The following is a 20,706-nucleotide window of genomic DNA, read 5'->3' on the forward strand; positions in this document are numbered from 1 at the left end:
TACAGTAAACATATTTATTTATCATAAACAAATTTATTTATTTACTCATATACAATAGTTATAGAAATATACAATCACAAAAGTTTTAAAAAATAAAGGAACTTATTTGGATAGTAATATACTTACAAAAATATCAGATGACCGAACAAGGACGGCTCGCATTACATTATAAGGCTTAGGTATTTCAAAGTATGGCTTTCTATGGCTTTTAACGACTTCAGATTTCTTTGAGTCATTACCGATCGCAGATAGGAATGCGCATCATTGAATAATTTAAAAAACTTTTGAAATGACAAGGCACATTAACAAACTCCGAACGAGTTACACAAAAAACCTAAATAACAGTCTTTTAGTAAAAATATATGTTCTCGTCACTGAAATATTTTATAAATATCACATTTTTATGAGTATGTATTTATATATTTACACAAATTAAGACTAAAAATTAAAAAAATAATGAATATCTTAAAATGTAATTTTGTGATTAATTTTATGCAAGTTTTAAACTCAAGAAATGAAAAAATTTAGAGTAAATGTGAAATAATAATGAGAAATATTTGAGCCAGACTGGAGTTGAAAATCAGAAAATTACTGAGTGAGAATATCATCCCTTGCTTTTGATACCCTTCGAGATATAAGATAAATAACACCTAGCACTATTATAAGAACTGGTATTACAACTAAACACGAAGTTAAAACTATAAGTACCAACATGGAAAAGCTCTCTTCGGCTGGTCTGCCTAGTCCTGCCATCAAAGTCCTTAAAACAAAATTAAAACAATTTATAACCATAAATTGACATGTTTTACTTGTGCTTACCATGATAAATAGCTGCTTTTTGTGTAAAATCCATCATACGGACTGCCGAAGTAAACATAAAAATAGTAAGCGGGAAGGGAATATATTTTCTCTCCGAAATAAGCCATGCTGAAAGTTCCATAAAAAGTGTTATTCGGCTGTAATTCTTTTAATGCTTTGGTTTCGCCGACGTTGGTCGAATTGATTTGATTCCTTTCGGGTGAAGTGTACGCTACATCTCTCCACTGTAAATAACCCTGTCCTTCCTTGTACTTTTCATCAGCTTTTGTCAAAACTTCAGAAACCTGCCATCAAAAGAGATTTTCTTAAATTTAAAATTAAAACTTTTTCACCATTGCAAATATCAGGCTGTAAAATAAGTCTGTACTGTTTTTCAATAATTCAATTTTATTACTATTAAAAAACTTTACGACCCAATATTAAAATTGAAATGTACAATACATTATATTATTAAGTAAAAAATACATACTGTGAATATTCCTGGGGAGTGTTCATCGTGTAGGCTCGTTTTTTTTGTCTGATCTATTGTATTATCCTCTCTAGTTGTAATGATTGCTAGCTTAAAGGCGAATCGCGGCGATTTGAAATGAGTCTTAAGGTTTTTGAGCTCGAAATCTACTTGAGTGGCATTGCCTGTGTGCAAGAGGTGCGGCCTGATGTCGCCATGGCCTCTGTTGCCATATGCAGATAGCTTAAAAAAAAAAAAAAAATAAGAATGTAAAAAAAAATTTTTTTTAATTTGCCTGAGTCAATTTTCTAAAAATGCTTACAGATATTTCAATTGAGCCGTTAGAAACAGTCTTGTTGGTCCCTACAAAGGTGTAGATTACACCGTTATTTTTCACTTCAAAAGATTTTACACTCCAGTTAAAGTTCATAGGTTGAACTATTCGGTAATCTGGACTTGTATTCGATGAGTTAAATTTCCCAGTATTGTTAACATCATTGAACTCAACCAACTGAAATCAACATTAGCATAGCAAAATCAAAATTTTTTATAAACACATTAAGCAAATAAATAGATTGGCCGATTAAGAATGCACCAACATCAGTATTTTTATTGGTAGTTTTCCCTTTATTAGATATACCTACACACAATTAAAAGAAGATTTTTGATGATTTTCCAGTTGAAAGTTTCAGTAGCAATAACAATTTTTGTAGATTTTTTTTCTTTATTTGGATATTTATAATTAAAGGAAGACAAAAAAAATCATTTATCTTACTTCCAATTAGATCAGGTTGAGTACCAATATCAATACTGATACTCGGTGGTATCAGGCAAAACCATGTCATGAAATTTAAAAAATACAAAATAAAATTGCTTAAAGATCAATTGATTTTATTTTCTCACAAAAGCTTTTATTGATCTTAAAAGGCCCACACCATTAAAATTAAAGTCACTCTGTACAATGAAAACCTTTGAAGTCATTTAGTAATAATTTTTTTAAATTAATTATCGTTAATTCCTCAACCAATTTTTTAAAAAATTGTAATTGCAAGAATAATTGAAAATTTGTACAAGGTGAGTTTTTATAATGATAGCATGAAATAATAATAAAAGTCAGATTTAGCATGTTAAAGCATGTTAAAGCAATCTACGTGGTTTAATTTTGCAGCTAGTTTAGTGAACAAACTACTTTCATGAATATTTTCCACTTTTTTATGAGACAAGTAAACGTATGCAGGGTGATGAACCTGTAATTCGATCCTTACCGATCATCTTGGTCTGCATATCCTCGCTGATCAGTAAGGATTAAATTAAAAGGGGGAAATTTTAATAGCAGGTGTTTGTTAAAAATGAACTGTCCGATCTTTAATTAAATTACCTACGCTGATCTGATGTACAACAGATTATTCATTCAAAACTATCTTCCACTCCACATGTATAAACATGTTTCTTTAGTCATTCTGTCTCATTTTGGAAATATTCAATTTTCGTTCTCATGCACCTATGAAAAACATCACAGAATAATAATGTGCGTTAAAAAATGAATTACAATAGGCCAAACACTACGCTGGTCTGAACTGATCAGAATCGAGTCCTGTTTTGATTAGCGCAATAATGCAGAAGCAAGGAGTCAAACAGCTCTAGTAGACTCGCAATATCGGGTAATATCTGTGAGTACATTGAAAAATAAGGTGAAGTTTTGAAAAAGCCAGACGATGATAGAGAAGTTGTTTTTGATCGCTTCTGACTGTTATACTGTTTTGGTCTGTTGCATGCATTTTGGCTTCTTGCCGATTTTTTAATAACTTTGGCTGAAAACCACTTACTGGTAACCAAACCAATATTAATAGGTAGACCAAAATGTTTGAAAAGAGTCAAACTACAGGTTCATCATCAATTTTAGAAAGTGAAGCAAAAAAACTCATTCAAATTTAGAGTTGGCAAAGCCATAATAACTTAATTTATTTAATTAGAAAATAGAAAAAATTTTATTTTCCAAAAATACTAAGAAAATTTACAAAGTGTGTTAGGATTATCAATTATGTTTATATCGACCCAATTTATATATTGTTCAGGTAAATTCAAAAAGCTTTTAGTTCCAGCAGATTTTCTTTATTTATGGAAGACGCCTTTCACTCACCTTGTGAGCATCATCAGCCTTCATTATAACAAAACAGAATAAAAATAAAAAACACAAAAATGACAAAAATGTTCAATGTTGACAGTTTGAAAATAACAGTTCGTTTTTGTGTAATTTCTATTCTGTTTTGCTTTAACGAAGGCTAATAAATAAAGAAAATCTCCTGGATCTAAAAGCTTTTTGAATTTACCTAAACAATACATGATGAGGTTCCATCACAAAGAAGTGAATAGTTTAAAATAACTCTTACAATTTATAATTAAGTTGAAGAAGTTCGGAAGTGTTAGGATTAGGCGGATATTCGGATTGGCGGGACTTAAAGTATAATTTATTTCTGAGTAGTTATACCTCCATCAGTCTTTATGTGGAACAACCAATTTAAGGTAAAAATTCAACTAAAAAATTGAATTATGTTGGAGGTAAACTAGAAGAGTGTCAACAGGCTTCACATAAAATGATGATCTCAGTTCAATATTGCTGATTCGATATTATTGTTGATAACTTTTAAAGGATGAAATAATTTTTCGTCGAACTGTTTATTGTGAGTGAATCACACTTTTTCTCATGACATAAAGCGTTTTAGAAAGGCAAATGAAAAGTTTCTGATCGAAACAGAAGTTGAACATTTTGATAAGAGTCATAGTCTATGAATCAGAATTTTTATCGAATAATTATCTATTCAAGTACATATGTTTTAGTCTGCAAGTTAAAAGTTCAACAGCCATATCATCCCTGATATCTTTTTGCATATTATTCTTGAAAGATTTCACGTCTGAGTTTATCACAAGATCGACTCCAAACGAAAAAACAAAACAGTTGCAGATGAACATTTGAAAATTTTACAAAACCAGGCTTTCGTTCAAACGGATATCAATTTGCAATAATTTATAGTAATGTTTATTCAATCAATAAAATTCCTAGATTGTATAAGACTTGGTTCAATGGTAGAAATTTGCTCAGACTATTATTATTAGATAAAATAGAAATCTTGAAAGGACTTTTGACCAATGAGATATTCAAAAGCAACCAAACCCCCTTGGGGAGACGTTTGTATATTAAAAATTTCAAATGAAAGATAAATAATGTTCCATAAATCAAAATAAAACCTTTTAGACAAACCTAAGTAGTAAAAAACTAACGAATAAGGAATTTAAATATAAACTCGTGTCTAACATAGACATTCAAACCAATACATCCTGACCCCATTACATCATTGAAAAACAAAAGCGAATAAATGAATAAAATTCAATAGGCAAAGAGGTCAAAATGGAGAGAAAGTCAAACCATCAAAAAGGAAGAAAAGATAACCCAGCAGAGCATTAAAAGATAATATTTATAATAACTGTTCATAAAAGCCCACCATTGAAGATGGCAAGGAGCCAAAATATGTCTGACAAAAACAAAGAGAAAATAAAGTGCATCCAACTACAAGTTGGTGGTTTGTTGGTCTGCAAGGGGGTGGCGGTGACCAAGTGGTTGGGAATCTAGCTAGCGGTTCAGGGTTTTACTCTCACCATTGCTCTTTATTTACAGATACAAAAAATTAAGAATAAGCAAGCCAAAGCCAAATGCAGTTTGAATCCCAGCGTAGCCTAATAATTTTTTAAAAAGTATTATCAAGTGGTTTGACCACAGGTAGTTGAACGTTAAACCTGTATGTCAGGATTTACTTTTTTTTTATCTAGTACATGAACAAATATTGAACCTATCGAAACTTTATCGCTTTGCTATGTCTATAAAATTGACAGTTCCTCACATGAAATTAAAATGCATTCGAGAATAAACAGACCCAATAAAATGATCACTGCCAATCAATTCAAACTACAGGCCCATCATCCAACAGAGGGTTTGAATCGTATTTACTACACTGGGAGTGAATAATACTGGGACTTTACTAAAGATGACTTGAAGACCTTGGACTTTTATTTGAGATTTATTTGAAAAATTGCATATGAGTGACAGATAAACCAGCAAGAATAAAGAGACCCATATTTTACAGATTGAACATTATCACTTTATATTAATTCTTATATGTTTAGGGGTCATAATTGACCACAACCAAGGCTTTAGATAAAAAGTAAAATTAATTGAAATTATCACTTTATTCAGCCCATTCACAGGACAATTCCTCATTGAAGATGGCGTAAAGCCAAAATTCATTTGAGTGAAACAACGACAGCTCAATAAAGTGATCGATGCCGATGAATTCAAACTACAGGCCCGTCAACTCTCAGGGCATCCTACTTGTATTTAACTCACTTGCCGTTATGAGTTTGAATCCCAGCATAGCACTTGGTCTTATATGATTTGACCCTTCATTCACAACACCCAGTAGATCGTTGGATAGTAAACCCTTTGTACAAAACAAATTACATATTTTAATTTTATTGGTCTGCATGTGGATGATACTGTCTATAATTGACAGTTCCTTTTTAAAATGAGCATCCAAGCCAAAACGAGTAAAAGATAAACCAGCCATAAATAGAGCCATGTTAAACAGATCAAATCTTATCACTTCACTGGGTTCAAATAATTGACAGTTCCTTACGCAATATGATGTGAAATCAAAATGTGTACAAGGGTAACAAAAATCAGTAAAAATAGACAAGCGCGGAAAAGTGATCAATTCAAACCATAGGGCCATCACCCACAGGGTTTGATTTCAACTCGGATTTATCATACTCGCTGTTCTGAGTTCGAATCCCGGCATAGACTTTGGACTTATATTTAAGATTTGAAAAATGATTCTACCACTCGTTCTTGACACCCGTGGGAAGTTGGACATTAAAACCTTTAAAAATATAATTTACTTTTATTTTATTCGTCTGCGTTATGATGATAGGCAAAGATAGGCATAGCCCTTGGGCCTATACGGTTTTACCCTTCATTCATGACATCCAGTGAATAGTTGGACCCTTTGTACAACAGAAATTACATACTTCACTGTTATTTTGGATAATACAGGGTCTGTATAACTGACAGTTCCTTATTGAAGACAGCTTAAAGCCAAAATGAGTGAAAGATAAACCAGCAAGAAAAAATAGAGCCGAGTTGAACTGTTCAAATCTTACTTCTTTAGTAGGTCCGTATAATTGTCAGTTCCTTACTCAATATTATGTGAAGACAAAATGTGTACCAAGGTAATATAAACCAGTAAGAACAGACACTCAGAAAAGTGATCAGTGGTGATCAATTCAAGCTGCACGCCCATTATCCCACAGGGTTTTCAACTCATCCCACCGTTCTGAGTTTGAATCTTGGCGAAGACTTGGACTTATATTTGAGATTTATTTGAAAAATGATTCCACCCCTCGTTCTTGACACCATGGATAGTTGGTCATTAAGTCTTCGAAGAATATGCTTTACATTTATTTTATTAGCCTAGAGAGTTAAAGTACTTAATAAATGTTCTACCAAGGGGGTACAAAGAGGGGTGGTATCATCCCAAGCAGGCCAAATTGGAGGTTTGACCCTTTGTTCATGACACCCATCATTAGACATTAAGCCTTCTAAGAATGTACTTTACTTGTATTTTATTGGCCTGCATAAAAATGATGGTCATAGATTGGTTGGACCTTAAGGGCATAAGCCACCCCCATTTGTACCCCTTTGTACAACTGAAATTACTTTATTTTTATTGTGTTGGTCTGTGAGTGGATAATACAGGGTCTGCATAATTGCTGGTTCCTTACTGAAAATGGCGTAAAGTCAAAATGTGTAAGACAAACCAGCGACAATGTTAACAGACTTTACTTGGGTCTGAATAATTGAGTTACTTACTCAATATGATGGGAAGCCAAAATACGAACAAACGTAATATAAACCAGTAAGAATAGACACTTAGAAAAGTGATCAGTGGTGATAAATTCAAGCTGCAGGCCCAACATCCCACATGGCTCTCAACTCTTATCTATCACACTTGCCGTTATGAGTATGAATCCTGGCAAAGATTTTGAATTTATATTTGAAATTTATTTGAAAATGGTTTGACCCTTCGCTTTTGATACTCACGGATAGTTGGACATTAAACCTTCTAAGAATGTACTTTACTTTTATTTTCTTGGTCTGCGAGTGAATAATACCGGATCTGTATAATTAGCAGTTCCTTGCTGAAGATGGCGTAAAGCCAAAATGAGTGAAAGATAAACGGAGCCATGTTGAACTGATCGAACCTTAACACTTCACCATGTCTTTGTAATTGACAGTTCCTCACTGATTACGGCGTGAAGTCAAAACGCTAGTGAGCGAAACAAACAGTCCGATGAGTTCAAGCAGGTCTCATCATGCAAGTCTCTACACGAAATCATACATTTTGTTCTTCTCACCTCTTCGAAAACGAGAGAAAATGCGTAAATCGGTTCTTTAGTGAAACGGACGGAGCCCTCTGAGGAGTCCCAGTTGAATTTGGTCCAATCTATTTCTAAAAGTGTGTCGACTGGTGTTAAAGCGAGAAAAAGACACGGTTTGTTATAAGTCAAATCCCAGACGTGGTGTAATGTGTCGTTGTCCCCTTCGGCCGTTACGTGCACCAGAGGGCCGTTGAGAAAAGTCCTGCATTCTTCATCGCACCCTGGGTTCAACTCGGCATGCACCTAAAAACGTTTTGTTTATTTTTTTTTCTTTTTAATATAATATTTTTTGTATAAAATAAAATGTATAACCTTTCTGGAAGCGGTAGAAACGGATAGGCACGCTAGAAAGAGCGTGATGTATTTTATCATTTTTCAACGGATTTTAAATAAAATTAATCGAGGTGGAAAAAAATTCGAGAAAAAAAACATAAGACGCCTCACTGCTGACTGACAAAATTGTCGAAAAACTTCAAACTTCACTCCTTCCCACCCGACTGCAAAATCCTTTCAAGAAATAACAGAGTAAACAGTTCAAAAAGCCAGTGGATAAACCGACGAGAGGAAGCGCCTTAATTCGAAAACTAGATTTCAAAGGGGAAAACCGGCCGAAAACAAAATCCAAACTCGGCCCGGAAAAAAATCCACGTGGGCTGGAGTGCGTGCCGAAAAAAAATATAATGAGAAGTTAACGATTAAAAGTATAGTTCTGATGAGAATTTCAGTTAACGATCGCGTCCGATGGGAAGGAAAGGGCGATCACGGCCGGAGTACGGATCAAGTCGGCTGGGATGCCTCTGAGCTGAGATCATAAGGAATCATGGCCGAAGAAGCTGCACTCGAAAATTTACCAGTAAATAGTTTTTTTTGCCACAAATGCAACCGAGAAATAAGCTCTGTCCTGCCTGTGAGTATTCTCGGCTTATTTAAAAATTTTATTACGGGACGGGGCGGACTGTGGTCGTACTGTGTAATAGATACCAGGACGTGTGACACCTTCGCTCCCTGGTCTCTGTTACACCATATGAAGTAGATTTGTTTTAACGATTACGACGATTAAGTCGAGTCGAAACGGCCGGCTATTTTTCTAACAATTTCCATCCCAAAAAGGCCTCAAGTTTTTTCATTAATAAACAACTTTGTTTATAGGACACTCCATTCCTGCCACAGATTACCTTCGTGTATTTAGGTCTCGACAATTTCAAAAATCAATGAACTTCACTTTAGATCTAATTCCTTTGATTAATCCTTGACACAAAAATAAACAATTTTCTGTGTGAAACAGTTTCATCTGTGATAACTGATTTGTGACAAACTAAACAGTCAAAATAGTTTCATACTGATATTCATTTTTTACAATCCTAACATTTAAATTATTATGCCTTTATTCAAAAATACATAATACACTCTTAATCAGTATTATGACGTACTGTTATTTAAATTTGTAAGAAAAACTAAAAATCTGCAACTCAGTAATGATAGTGTGATAAAGATTTATATCTCCCCACCATTCTTTATTTTTTTACATTTTTGTTATTGTAGTTTAATAGTTTGTGTCAATTACATTTGACTGAAGTTTTCTAACAATTACAAATAAATACTTGTAGTTTTATCTAATTGAATCAATTTGTTTAGATCCTTTGACTTCTCAGAACAAAACGATCTGTGGGGACAGACCTGCTATCACTAATTTGTGACAAACAGTCAAAAGAGTTTCATACTAAGATCATTTTTTATAATCCTAACATTTTAAATCATTACTATGCCTTTATTCAAAAATAAATTATTTGCTCTGTCAGTACTATGACATACGGTTGTTTAAATTTGTAACAAAAACTAAAAATTTGCAACTCAGTAATGATGACAGGGTGATAAAGATTTATCCCGTCCCCACCTTTTATCTTATTTTTTACATTTTTCTTATTGTAGATTAACATTTTGTGTCAATTATATTTTGCTGAGTTTTATAATAATTACAAACCAAATTCTTGAAGTTTTATCTAATTGAATCAATTTGTTAAGATCCTTTGACTTCTCGGAACAAAAGGATCTGTGGGGAACAGATTGGCTATCACTAATTTGTGAGAAACTAAACAGTCAAAAGAGTTTCATACTGAGATTCTTTTTTAGAACCCTAACAGTTTTTATCATTACTATGCCCTTATTCAAAAACAAATAATACTCTTTGTCAGTACGTTATTTAAATTTTTTAAGAAAAACTAAGACTGCTACTCAGTCATGATGACAGGGTGATATTTTGTTGCATTTTTCTTATTGTAGATTAAATATTTTGTGTCAGTTATATTTGACTGAGGTTTTCTAGCAATTCCAAACAAATACTTGTAGTGTTATTTATTTGAATCTGTTGTTAATTAATCATAAATAAAAATACAGCAATTTGTGAAGTTTCTTTGACTTCTCGGAGCAGATCTGCTGTCACTAATTTGTGACAAACTATACAGTCAAAATAGTTTCATACTGATTCATTTTTTTACAATCTAACATGTTAAAGCATTATTATGCCTTTAATCAAAAATAAAGTGTATTCTTCATCAGTATTATGACGTACGGTTATATAAATTTGTAAGAAAAACTAAAAATATGCAACCCAATCATGATGACATCTTGATAAAGATTTATTTGACCCCACCTTTTTTCTACATTTTTGTCACTTATATTTGATTGAGGTTTTCTAACAATTACAAACAAATACTTGTAGTTTTATTTAATTGAATCAATTTGTCAAGATCCTTTGACTTCTCGGAACAAAAAGATCTATTGGGTACAGACCTGCTATCACTAATTTGTGACAAACTAAAATTCAAAAGGGTTTCATACTGATATTCATTTTTTTCAATCCTAACATGTTAAATTATTATTATGCCTTTATTAAAAAATAAATAATACACTCTTGTTCAGTACTATGATGTACGGTTATTTAAATTTGTAAGAAAAACTAAAAATCTGCAACACAGACATGATGACAGGGTGAGATTTATCCCACCTTTTCTCTTACATTTTTCCTTTGTAGATTTAAATGTCAGGGCAATTGTTCACCTGAGCTTTGTAGAATTTTTAACATGATTACAAACATGTAGTTTTATTACATTGAATCGATTGTAAATTCATCGTCAATAAAAAATACACTTATTTGTCAAGTAAATTTCTCAGAACAGAAAGATCTTTGTGGAACAGATCTGCCATCACTAATTTGTGATGAACTAAACTGTCAGAAGTGTTCAAACTGAGATTCATTTTGTACAATCTTACCATGTTAAATCGTTATTATGCCTTTATTAAATTTAAATGAAATATCTTCATCATTATGACATACGGTTATTCAAATTTGTTAGAAATAAAAACCTGTGACTTAAGTCATGATGACAGGTTGATAATGATTTATTTGCCTCTTTTTTTCTTTTCTTTTTTTTTTTTTTTTTTTTTTAGATTTTTCATTCTTATTGTAAGTTTATGGTTCATGTCAGTTAAATTGTCTGAGGTTTTTGGGTTTTCCGACATGGTAACAAACAAAGAAGATAATCGTAAATGTAGTTTTATAATATTAAATCAGTTGTCAATCAGTCGTCAATAAATATACAACTGGACGGGTTCCATTGATTTCTCCGAACAAAAAGATATATGTGGAACTGGTCCACGATCTCTAATTTGTGACAAACCAAGCACTCAAAAGAGTTACATACTGAGATTCAATTCCTACCATCTTACATAGGTTTTGTTTTATAAAATAAAAAAATAATAAAAAATAAAATAAAAGTAAATATTCTCTGCCAGCATGATGACATAGGGTTATTTAAATTTTTAAGAGAAAAATCTACAACTCATCATAATGACAGTGTGATAAGAATTACCTGTCCCAACCTTTCCTCTCACTGAGTTGGTCTGGACACTGAAAATATGCCAGATCAACTTATAGACAAAAATGATCATTAATGGTCAAATTTCAGGTTCATCACCCTGCATTACATGGATAAATTTTACAAAATTTTAATTTAACTTGTTGATTTGAATCATTTCTTGTGTTCATTACAAATTTATCGACAGTTCTTGTATGGGAAAAAGCAGACAATGATTGCACACTATTTGCAAATATATTCAATTTTGTTTGTTGTTGTTGTTTTTTTATAGTTGGTGACGTAGTTTGTCAGTTTGCATCATTTACAGTTGTTACACTTTGCAAATATAACCATGTCCTTTTAAGAGTGTTAGAGTTGAATAAAAAGGGTATTGACGACACAATATTTGTTGTAGGACGTGTAAATATTCAATTTATGCCAATTATCATGAATGAATCATAGCAGAAGAAAGACTAGTAGGATTAAAGTTAAGTGATATTTTCTTTAGAATTTTTTTTACCCTACACAACCCTAAATCATTGACAATGTTTCTCAGTATGATTATTTTTTTGAAATAGACAGTCTTAAAAGTTTCCCAATTAGTTAAAATCGGGCTTATAATATTTTTATAACAGATGTTCAGGTATATTTAGGTTTTTCTGTTCATTTTCATTTCTGTTGTCTCTACACAAACAAAAATAATTGGGTTTTTGAATTGAGTCTTTCTCAGACTAAATCATCTAGCCAACTTATTAATCTTGACAATTTGTGAATAAACAATGCTAGACAAATAAAGAAATTGTATTTGTTTCGAAAAAAATTTGTAAGAGAATTCATATCTATTTTTCTTGTATTAGTCCAGCAGGCTATTCTATGTGAACCAACTGGAATTGAATTGAAAATTGCTTAGTTTGTAGTTTCTTAGTCTAGAATCATTGAACCTAACCACTATTATATCCTAAATTTAATTTTTTTTCACTGAATGTTCTCCACTTTTGAGCATTTTATTAATCAGTCCCGGCCCATTTTTTTATTTATCCGATTTAATTTTCTAAAAAAAACTGATTTTGATCAATATCATGTGGAAATTATTATAAATAATAAATAGATGATAAGATGATTGTAGAAAATAAATCTGCTTTATATGAAGGCCCCTAGTAGTAAAAAAAATTAATAAACTATTTGTTGTATTTAATTTTTACTTAATTATTAATATATGCCTTATTTTATATGCATGAAAATCATAATTAATTGTAAAATAACAATAGTCAATGCAAGTTTATTTTGTGATAAATTGTTAACTTGAGGAACCTTTTATTAATATTACTAAACATAATACTACGTTCTGTAGACATAAATATTAATTTCTTATGTATTTTAAGGATTTTACATGCCCTACATGCCAGTGCGGTTTTATAGAGGCTTTAAACAATCCTCCAGAACAAAATGATGATAGTGATATGGATCTCGAGGGAATTCCCTTTGATGAGGTGAGTAATGTGAGTAATTGTTAAGTTTGTTTGTTTGTTTTTTTTTTTTTGTTTTTTTTTTTTTTTTTAATTTTAATTTTAATTTTTTTTTTTATAATAATAACTTGGTTTGTTTTGGTTTTTAAGGCATTAAATGTCTTCCATGATATGTTATTCACCTCAGGGAATGAAGAGAGGCGGGGGAGAGGACGCCGATCCGGAAGGTATTACGTTTTTTAAATCGCATGATTTTTATCCAACTTCTAAATTTAAGGGAAAATTTCAGAGCTGGCAGAATGAGGCAATTCAATATTGATGCCCCTATTGAAACATTGTTCCAAGACTTCGTCATGAATCTTGCAGAGGTTGGAGGTGGATGGGCCGGATCTAACACAATCGGAGTAGGAACTGGTAGGGGCGGTGGTGGTCCTGTGTAAGTACAGCTTGAATGAATTGAAAAAAAAAATCTTCTTTTAAATTATTAAAATTTTATATCGTTGAATTAACAGTTTACTGCTTGGAAACCCTGGAGACTATGCCTGGGGAAGGGAAGGATTGGATGCAATTGTGACACAATTACTTAACCAAATGGACACCACAGGACCACCCCCTTTGGCAAAAGAGAAAATTAACGAAATTCCTACGACTGTGATCACCAAAGAGCAAGCTGGTAGGTGTAAATATTTTACAACTGTACGAAAGAAAGAAAAAAGTCCACCGGGATGTTCGAAGTTCAAAAAAAAATCCAAGAAAAAAGGAAAAACAAATCTTGTAAATTTTTATTCTTGCGATCTCACATTTTAATTTTTCAGATATAAACCTTCAGTGCTCAGTTTGTTGGGAAGATTTCAAGGTGGACGAACCTGTGAGAAAGTTACCATGTGAACATGTTTACCATGAAAATTGTATTATCCCTTGGCTTGAACTAGTTAGTATAAATTAATTGCCTTTTTTTTATTTTACTTTTACAGCTTGATTGGAAAACAAATCGGTTTTAATTAAATTTTCTGTCAGGAACTTTTCAAATGTTAAAAATTTTAAGTTGAAGTGATACTACTACAGATAAACCGAATACATAATTTTTTGTAATATATATTGTTAAATTATTGCTTACAAATAATTTATTTAACAAAAACACAATATATATTATATATATTACACATTTACCATCCTGATTTTCAAGGGATAAAAGGAGGAGTATAAAATAACTTTATTTACTGATGTTAAATCAGTACGTAAGAAAAAGTTGAAATTTTAGTACCCTTCCGGTCAATTTTTTTCTCATTTCTTAGTGGGTTGGCAAATGAGTTTGTTCGGTTGTGAAATTAAACATTTATTGAGTATACATAGTGCATATCAGTTTTTTTTTTTTTTTTTTTTTTTATTATTATTATTATTAATGACCTCTTGCCCTCTGTTTACCAATTTCATATGTCGTGTTTACAAGAATAACTAATCCAAAAATGAAAGTTTTCCCATTTAGATAGTTTTTCAATGATCGGGATAAGTGGTAATCAGAAGGTGCTAAGTCCAGTCAATAAGATAAAACAACCCCAACAACAAGACTCAACCAAGTCTCAATAATCCTCTCTGGGTCATAAATGTGTAGAACGTCACGTGATGAAAAACAACTATCCAATTAACCAATTCTGGAAGTTTGGTTAATCACACAGGCCAATTTTGTTAATTGTAAATGATAGACAAGTCTGTTCTGCCTGAATGTAATACCTTAAAAATCCAGCCACAGAAGTATAATTTTCTTTGTACCCTTTTCTTGTTTGGCTCTTCACTCTTGTATCTGTATAAACACTTATGCACCATGTTAATCATAAAGGACTCATTTTTTATCTCTAATAAACTTTCACTTTAAAAAATTTCTTAATGTCACAGCAGTCACAAATGGATATGACACAAATTAGCTTTAGTTAAAGCAGCACCCAAATATATCCCAGCTTGAACAGTTTTCAACGCTTAAATGGGAAACTTTGTGGCAGCTTTTTGTTGATTATTTTCTTCACAACACTCAAACAATTGGATGACTAGCTCTTAAACCTCCAGGCCAAAATTTAGCAAACCACTTTTGGGACGTGTTCTGGTAAGGCAACATCCCCATTTAAACTGCTATTTTTTTAAACCTTCACAACTCATTTGTTCTCTTTTTTTATATAAATGCAAATATATTATTATTTCCTTCTACTATGACAAATTCAACATACATAAGGAGTTGAAGTATTCTAGATGAAAACTCACCAAAATGTTATGTGTGCTGACAATTTTCAACTTGTTGTGTTAGGGTAAAATTAAATAAAGTAAATTCCACTGTTACCTATTTTTTTAAACAAATCTGTGTATAATTAAAAAATAATAAAAAACACTTTCATACAGATAAAGTCAAATATACTTAATTTTTTTTTTTAAGTTTACTTTTTGTTTACATATAAATAAAAATAAAAGAAGGAATAAATGAATTCACCTCTGTCCAAAACTCTGAGCTCATATAAATTGTAGAAGTATATACAAAATGGAAAATAATAGAATTTTGCTATACAGTTTTCTTGTCTGCGCAGACTCCCCAGGCAAATCCTCTTTTCTCCATTCCTTTACCAGATCAAAACCGACCCCACATTCCTCCCAGAGCCTCTTCCTTTTCCACTTCTCTCGAATTGCACGATTGGACATCTCAGCAGTAGGGATTTGGCGACAATTTGAAAGTTCGCCGCCATAAACTGCGCAATAGTCTTATGCTCTGCCGAGCCGCATCAGTTCATTTGCTGTGCCTGAATTAAAGGCAGCATTCTTCGATTCAGATTTGTTCACTTACTCTCAAAAATTGGTGTCGATCTTTTTTCTTTTTTACCCCCTCTGGCTTCGGCGTATGATTTCTAAGAGGAAGCCCTATACTGCCCAACCCCACTCCGCACCGATCCTCTCCTTTCTTTTATAGCCTTATGAAATAGAAAAGGACAGGATTATTTGACAAATGTATTAAAATTTTAGACACAATGGTCAGTATTTCACTAAAACCATATATTCTTTAAAACTAATTAAATGTAACATTTGAAGGACTGTGGTATCTGAGTGGTCAGCATGATAGAATCTCAGATCATGGGTTCGATTCCCTCTGTCACCCCTGGCCATTTTTTCACGCTCCCCTTTCCCAAAAACAACACGAAAATACAGACGATTGCTCTGACTGATATTGAAAAAATAAGGTCAATTAAAAAAATATAAGAATTGTGAGTGGAAGTGGAGATGTTGCTCAAAGCACAGAAGGGCAGAAATTGAGGGGGAAGTCGAGTTTTTAAACACACCGCACAGAAGTTTGAAGTGGCACAGTCGGGTTTAATCTGGTCAAATAGCCAGCACTCTGTACCACGCCAGTTCAGTATCACCATTGGCGTGGTTTTTGGAGCAGCTCCATTTGGGCTGGTGGAACGATCGTGCCTGGCTGGGCTTTAGGCAGTTGTGACTAACTTTTATATAACTTACTATGGTAAAACTGGACGAACATATTTGTCAAACCTTAATTTTTATAAAATAACTTTATTATTACTTCTATTATTATAGTCTAAATTTAAAAAAAAAAAAAAAGTGGTTTTAAATTATTGAAGTCATTGTATTGTGATTTTCAAATAAGTAAGTATGCAGAAGTTTAAACTTAATGTGTGGCGTTTGATTTAAGTTGAAAGTTTTGTAATATTTGCATTGTTAGCAGTTTTTAAAATTTAAAAATTCTTCATTCGCTCGATGTGTTTAATTGTTGTTGTTCATGTTTCAGCATGGGACTTGCCCAATATGTCGCAAGACATTGATCGAGGATGGAAGGGCCGAAGATTCAGACAGCTCAAGGAATAATGTCGTCGGAAATAGTTTGGCAACATTATTTCGGTAATTGCCAACTTTCTGGTTTAAAATTTTCTCAGTTAAAATAAATTGGACATGTTTATAGGTATGCGAGCGAAAACAACTCTAGGACACCATCATCCTCATCCACAACATCATCATCTGGTAATAATACGAGCACTTCGTCGTCATCTAGACCCGATTTCAATATGGATATAGATTACGATTAAAAGGTACAATATGTTAAAGAAATGATAGTATTAATCTATGAAAATGTGTAAAAAAAAATACTATATATTTCTTTTTTGTTATTTAAGAAGTATACAGAGATGGTTACTTCTATATTGTGAATATTTATTTGCAGGTATTTTTAATTGGATAAAAAGTTTCGATTGAAGTTGAAAATTATATATTGTAAATACACTCTTAGCTCCTAATATATTTTGAATGTCAGGAAGGTTGTCTTGCTGATGTATTATTCTTTATTAACAATCTACTTAATGTTCACTTTAAACAAAAAATGCTTATGTTTTCCCCGTACACTGTTATGATGATTGTTTGCACATAGAATCAAGCTACCAAATGGTTTATCTTGAAGCATCCATTGATATTGAAAAAAATAAATAAAACATGAAGGTATGTTCAAACTTAGAACATTCCAAGGTAGGAAACATTGGCAAATAATAAATCTGAAGCATATATGTAAATTTACTTATGCAGCTATCTTCTGTATTCTTTTGTCTTTTTCTTTTCAACGAGCACTTTGTTTTATCCCACAATTTTAAAGTTCGTTTTATGTTTAGTACTGAAGAGTTTAGGGTAAATTATGTCCTAGTCAATTTTATTTTTTTTTTTTTTTAATTAATTTTTTCACAATTTATGGTTCAATACAAAATAAAACTAGCCTTGTATAATAGTAGAAACAAATTTGAAATTGTGAATTAAAATCTAATTTAATTTTTCATGATTATACATTGTGCAGGTTCTTGATAAAGGGAAAGGATGGCCAATAAATTATTCCTAGGGATTAATATTTATATTAAATATAAAGAAAAACAACCCTGCGTTGTTTTCTAAGGATCCATTTCCATCCAAGTTGTTTTGAAAATGTTTGCAAGTAAAACATCCCAGATACATTGAAACCTATTCCAGATAATACATGTTTATTCCTGTGTACATATGCTACCTGTCTCGTATTTTTACTTTTTATGATACTTAATGGATCATGTAAATTTGAAGTTTAGATAAAGCTTCTAAACATTTTTATTTTATTTTAATATAGTTAACTTTTGTTTTCTATTATTTTGAAGCCATAAATTTCCTTTTTTTAAACAAATTCATTGTCACTGTGTTACTAAATTGAAAATAGTTCTCAATTTAATTATGCCTGTAAAGTTCCAGTGATTAGAAAAACTGTGGATGTTCAAGATCGATAGGTTTTTGTTTTTTTGTTCAATTTATTTTATAATCACAGAAAAACAAACTTGAATTTGAAATTTTTCTGAAGAAAAAAAATCCAAATTTATATACAAATAGCATCATGTTTTTTGTCTAAATATAATAAAGAATAAGGAAATATAGGAATGTAAAAGACAAATGTTACAATTAAGAATAAAATATTCGATGTACTTGTAAGTATTGTTATTCATATAATATCAAATTTCTTAAAGCGAGTTGTGTTTAAGAAGTATTAGCTCTGTATTTTCTCAATAAACAGGTCGTTGACCTGTTGAATCTGTGATGGGCTTTTTATCTGTGGATGAAATAAATCAGTCTTTTAATTTGTTGATATTTATTGAAAAGTATAATGTAGTGTGACAATATAAAACGAAAGAAAAAAAAACCAAGCCTCTGTAATCTTATTCTCTTTTTGCCAAGTGATGATCAACCATATTTGTTTTAAATTATTGTTGAATGTAATTAAAAAGGAATATTTTTCCGGATAGTTTTGAGCAATTTAACCTTATACACTCACTAGAATTACCTTAGAAAATTATCCATATTCTGTTAGTCAAATTTCTTAATATGAATATTTTTCGACGGAAATTTCTCTGAAATTAAATAGAGAGCTTTTTCCATCAAATTTCTGCTTTTGGTTCAGGTTTGAGTTTAAAAAATTACAATTTTATTTATCTATTTATTTACTCCTGTGAACAAATTACAAAAGCAGGATTTGCAATAGTTGTGACCTCAATTATTTTAGGTTAATGCTGTTATTTTTCTTTTTGTTTTGTTTATTTCTGCAGAGGTGTCTTGAAACCGAAGATGTGACTATTGTTCAGAGTTGGGCATCGTTACTGCCTGCATTCTCTCAGTGAATTGTTACTATATTTATATGAAAATGATTTCCAGATGGAAGAATTCGTCGTTATTCATAATCTGCAGGGCGCATTCGTCGGTTACACTTGACAAAGTATAGTTCCATTTTCACAAACTCTGTAAGAGAAATAAAGTGTGTACAAAAATTGTCTTTTATTCCTTGCGGTGAACAGACTCAGAAAGAGTTGGAACACGAAAAACAAATTTTGTGGGGGGTTGACCTATGCAGGCATATTCAAATAAAACATCAGTACTGAAAGTTAAAAACATGCATTTTATTAAAAATAAAATTGGTTCCATGTCCATAAATGATTATTTTATTATTATTACATGTTATACATTTTTTATATAAACAATATTTTTCTTCTATGATGAAAATATTATTTTCAGGTTGAACGGTAAACCATAGAGGCTAATATCAACTTGGAAAGTATTTACTTTTCTTATTTCTTTTAAAACATACGACAATACAAAAAAATACTACTAAAATCATTTAAGGAATAGTTTTCTTACATTTGTATTTTATTGTATTAAATCAGGAACTTAAGTAATAAAAGTCATTTTTTCAAATTGTTTTATTTTATGTTGTACAGTCCAAAAATGCTCAGAAATGACCAAACTACACTTTCACCGTCGTGCGGCTTTTCTCTCAGTGTACACGTGTGTATTACCGAACATTTGATTTAGCAAAATGCCGAAAGATCTAATAGATAAAATTAGTGAGTAAATTCAGACGAGGATGATCAAGATACGGGCACATAACTATAATATGTCAGTTACAATTTTCACCAAGTAATACATGCTAGCAGACTATTGTTTAACATTTCGGTACAAAAATATAAAAATAAAGGATCTGTTTAAAATAAAAAGGCCAGACCATCCATGTACTATTTTTTATGCATTTGTTATAAAAACGGCGTGTATTAGGTGTATTATGCTTACATATTTAGTACAAGGAAGTACATTTAGCATAAAAATGGAGTACATATTTTTTGCGTTTCATTTTAAAAACAGGGCAGGTGTTGCATGTACTATTATCTATTTAGAACAAAAATTAGATAGTGTACTATGTTCATATTCAGCTTGAAAACTAAGCTGATGCCAGTTATTTTCTATTTAGGATAAGAACAAGGCAGATTGTATTCGTAATTTTTAAATTATTCATAGCATAAAACCAGCACAGACAGCAGTTATAATAAGCATATAAATTTAGCACAAAAGCTAAGTACAAAGTGCATGTATGTTAATACATTTAGCATAAAAATGAGGTATACTCTACCAACAAGGCAAATTGAGGATTTTATTGCTTATATTCAGCATAAAAACAGGACAAAAAACAGGTTTATTATGCTTGTACATCTAGTATAAAAACAAGGCATGTCTGTGTATTATTATTATTCAGCATAAAAACAAGACAGCCAGGTAGGTCAAATATGGTTACCGATTTAATTCAAAAGCATAGTAG

General features: G+C 31.5%; 2 protein-coding genes across 9 annotated transcripts; one reads left to right on the forward strand and one right to left on the reverse strand.

Annotated features, from left to right (window-relative positions):
- On the reverse strand, positions 1-8,289 carry LOC106668853 (glycosylated lysosomal membrane protein B-like). Its single transcript, XM_014398001.2, has 6 exons — positions 8,069-8,289; positions 7,733-7,999; positions 1,590-1,778; positions 1,289-1,510; positions 820-1,103; positions 1-760 (listed from the first exon to the last, which is right to left on the reverse strand). The coding sequence occupies exons 1-6, from the start codon at positions 8,126-8,128 to the stop codon at positions 589-591; spliced, it is 1,194 nt and encodes a 397-aa protein (XP_014253487.1). The 5' UTR covers positions 8,129-8,289; the 3' UTR covers positions 1-588.
- A 113-nt stretch (positions 8,290-8,402) lies between these two features.
- On the forward strand, positions 8,403-19,711 carry LOC106668862 (E3 ubiquitin-protein ligase RNF115). 8 transcript variants are annotated; one of them, XM_014398030.2, is made up of 9 exons: positions 8,403-8,663; positions 12,993-13,100; positions 13,227-13,303; positions 13,354-13,512; positions 13,589-13,749; positions 13,892-14,007; positions 16,858-16,967; positions 17,029-17,155; positions 19,169-19,387. In XM_014398030.2, the coding sequence occupies exons 1-8, from the start codon at positions 8,577-8,579 to the stop codon at positions 17,150-17,152; spliced, it is 942 nt and encodes a 313-aa protein (XP_014253516.1). In that variant the 5' UTR covers positions 8,403-8,576; the 3' UTR covers positions 17,153-17,155; positions 19,169-19,387. The 8 variants fall into 8 exon arrangements, with proteins under 8 accessions (XP_014253516.1, XP_014253505.1, XP_024082493.1 ...); XM_014398019.2 differs by lacking the exon at positions 19,169-19,387 and adding an exon at positions 19,632-19,711 and having other exon boundaries at positions 8,414-8,663; positions 12,993-13,109; XM_024226725.1 differs by having other exon boundaries at positions 8,414-8,663; positions 12,993-13,109.
- Positions 19,712-20,706: the final 995 nt, after the last annotated feature.

The sequence above is a fragment of the Cimex lectularius genome, unplaced genomic scaffold, assembly GCF_000648675.2.
Source record: "Cimex lectularius strain Harlan isolate CLEC.00 unplaced genomic scaffold, Clec_2.1 scaffold187, whole genome shotgun sequence".
Classification (NCBI taxonomy): Eukaryota; Metazoa; Arthropoda; class Insecta; order Hemiptera; family Cimicidae; genus Cimex; species Cimex lectularius.

Excerpts from the sequence above, each read along its gene's own strand:
- LOC106668853 (XM_014398001.2), bottom strand. The coding sequence starts at position 8,128 with ATGATAAAATACATCACGCTCTTTCTAGCGTGCCTATCCGTTTCTACC. Across the intron at positions 8,000-8,068 it reads TTTCTACCGCTTCCAGAAAG|GTGCATGCCGAGTTGAACCC; the intron begins GTTATACATTTT and ends AAACGTTTTTAG. Across the intron at positions 1,511-1,589 it reads ACGGCTCAATTGAAATATCT|CTATCTGCATATGGCAACAG; the intron begins GTAAGCATTTTT and ends TTTTTTTTTAAG.
- LOC106668862 (XM_014398019.2), top strand. The coding sequence starts at position 8,577 with ATGGCCGAAGAAGCTGCACTCGAAAATTTACCAGTAAATAGTTTTTTT. Across the intron at positions 8,664-12,992 it reads AAATAAGCTCTGTCCTGCCT|GATTTTACATGCCCTACATG; the intron begins GTGAGTATTCTC and ends ATGTATTTTAAG. Across the intron at positions 14,008-16,857 it reads TTATCCCTTGGCTTGAACTA|CATGGGACTTGCCCAATATG; the intron begins GTTAGTATAAAT and ends TTCATGTTTCAG.